At 27.0% G+C, this 2404-nt stretch overlaps 2 protein-coding genes across 3 annotated transcripts in view; both read right to left on the reverse strand.

The window, feature by feature from the left end:
• Positions 1 to 1919, reverse strand: part of LOC111678219 (nose resistant to fluoxetine protein 6) — an 8148-nt gene extending 6229 nt beyond the window's left edge. For both annotated transcript variants that reach the window (XM_046954744.1, XM_046954743.1), the window contains exon 1: positions 1675 to 1919. In XM_046954744.1, coding sequence (XP_046810700.1) covers position 1675 — 1 coding nt within the window. In that variant the 5' untranslated portion in view covers positions 1676 to 1919. The remainder of the gene's footprint in view (positions 1 to 1674) is intronic.
• Positions 609 to 1550, reverse strand: LOC111678167 (dynein regulatory complex protein 8). The gene is made up of 4 exons (XM_046954746.1): positions 1435 to 1550; positions 1141 to 1378; positions 870 to 1080; positions 609 to 810 (listed from the first exon to the last, which is right to left on the reverse strand). The coding sequence occupies exons 1-4, from the start codon at positions 1445 to 1447 to the stop codon at positions 712 to 714; spliced, it is 561 nt and encodes a 186-aa protein (XP_046810702.1). The 5' UTR covers positions 1448 to 1550; the 3' UTR covers positions 609 to 711.
• Positions 1920 to 2404: the final 485 nt, after the last annotated feature.

A 2404-nucleotide genomic window follows, 5' to 3' on the forward strand; every position in this document is an offset into this window, starting at 1 on the left:
AGATAGATAGATAGATAGATAGGAAGGAAGACAGATAGATAGATAGATAGATAGATAGATAGATAGATAGATAGATAGATAGATAGATAGATAGACACGTAGACAGATTGATAGATAGATAGATAGATAGATAGATAGATAGATAGATAGATAGATAGATAGATAGGTAGATAGATAGATAGATAGATAGATAGATAGATAGATAGATACATAGACAGATAGATAGATAGATAGATAGATAGATAGATAGATAGATAGATAGATAGATAGATAGATAGATTGAACGATAGATAAATCTATGTTTTATCAATGAAAGTGAAGTTTTTAAAAAAATGTCAATTGTATTTCATCAGACACAACAAAGTGTAGCTTTTGTAGTTCACGCTAAGGAAAACACCTTTACTTAAAAAAATTTCATACAAATTACAAAACTTTAAAACTGTAAAATCCAGCATTTGTATTAAACTTTAGAACGCATAAAAACTGGTTATTTATACAAATTACTTTAATGACCGATAATTGCTTTTTTTTTCATTAATAAATATATTACTTTCATCCATATATTTTTTTATCGTCTATTTCCATTAAATTAAACTAAAACATTTTATTTGTTAAATTTTCGCTGAATAATTTTTATTTCAAATTTTCTCTCCTCACAACGCTTTAAAGATAAACCTACAAAGAAATATTTACAATAAACTAGTTTAGTATTTAAAATTTTCTCATAGATTGTCTAGTGCCAGTGGCTTTTTGTTGTGCTTCAGCTCTAATTTTATCCGCAATATCATAAATAGAATTTTTCGGACGGTGCTTAAACAAATGTGCAATTACATAAAAATAAAGTGCAATAAAATAACATAAATCTTTACCATTAATTGATTTAAATAAAATTCATACGGTATAAGACCAGTTAAAGGATCTATGGCTACGGCCATCATTTCATCTAGCTCCTCTTGGGTAAAAGGTTCTCCCTCTTCCATCATTAATTTACCAAAATATTCTCGTGTTAGAGTGCCACGATTTTCAGGATCTAAAACATGAAAAGCTTCTAATAGTTTTTCCGGTTCAGCCGGTTCCATTCTAAATGAAATAAAACGAAATATTTAATTAAGTCCACTTTAAAGATTTTCCATTAAATACTTATGTTCTGCCAGCAATTGTGTTACATGTGGCAAGAATTTTGTTAAATGTACTTCACCACTAGAATCTTCTGTTTCCGTAGCAGTTATTATTTCATTGATCTCCTGTTCGGTGGGCACACAACCTAAAAAACGTAATACCGTACCCACTTCTCGTACATCGATGGTCTTATCACCATGATGATCAAATATACAAAAAGCATCTGATATACGTTTTTCCAATTCATTTGAGATTTGTACTAAAAACTTTTCAAGTTGTAGGTTTAATCTTTATGTAATATTCTATCGAACTTACTTGGCAATTCCATTTTAAATGTTGTGATAAGATTTAAACTTTTAAAAATTTAGACTTTTCTCCAAATACAAAAGTTTTCTTTACAACTAATGACATTTTTAGAAAACTTTGTTTTTCTTTTTTAATAAACATTTTGTTGTTAAGGGATACCAAGTGTTTTATTATTATTGTTTATCACTTTTAAATAATAGCTAAGCATTTTTTCGTTTTTGAATTTCTTAAAAATTAGTTTTTACTTACTTCGTTCACAACTCTTTGTTCCAATTTGGAAAACATTGAACTTTTTTCATTTGGTTCTTTAAATATTTTCTCATTTTGTATAAATATTTTATTTTTACATATTTATTTTTATATTATTAGCAAACAATTCTATTGTGTCTATTTGCACTTTATCTTAATCAATTATCTTTAACAGTCTTGTTAAAATCACATTTTAAGTGACAGTGAATTTCAATTAATTAGTTCGTTCAAAAACTGTTTACCTGTACAAGATCAAAATGAAAACACATTTATGTTCAAGTTTGATAGCCACCAAAACTTAACTAAATTTATACAAAAATTCTACATAAATTGTATAAAAACATGATTTTTAACATGTTTTTATGTGATACTTAAGTTTAAAATCTTTTATGAGATAGAGAAAGAAACCTAATGAAATTGTTGCATTTAGATAGATAGATAGATAGATAGATAGATAGATAGATAGATAGATAGATAGATAAATTGATAGATTGACAGACAGATAGACAGACAGACAGACAGACAGACAGACAGACAGATAGATAGATAGACAGACAGACAGACAGATAGATAAAGAGATAGATAGATAGATAGATAGATAGATAGATAGATAGATAAGCATATAGATAAAGAGATAGATAGATAGATAGATAGATAGATAGATAGATAGATAGATAGATAGATAGATAGATAGATAGATAGATAGATAGATAGATAGATAGATAGATAG

This window comes from Lucilia cuprina, chromosome 6 (assembly GCF_022045245.1).
Source record: "Lucilia cuprina isolate Lc7/37 chromosome 6, ASM2204524v1, whole genome shotgun sequence".
Classification (NCBI taxonomy): Eukaryota; Metazoa; Arthropoda; class Insecta; order Diptera; family Calliphoridae; genus Lucilia; species Lucilia cuprina.

Excerpts from the sequence above, each read along its gene's own strand:
- LOC111678167 (XM_046954746.1), bottom strand. Across the intron at positions 1,081-1,140 it reads CAATTGCTGGCAGAACATAA|AATGGAACCGGCTGAACCGG; the intron begins GTATTTAATGGA and ends TATTTCATTTAG. Across the intron at positions 811-869 it reads TTTATTTAAATCAATTAATG|CACCGTCCGAAAAATTCTAT; the intron begins GTAAAGATTTAT and ends CATTTGTTTAAG.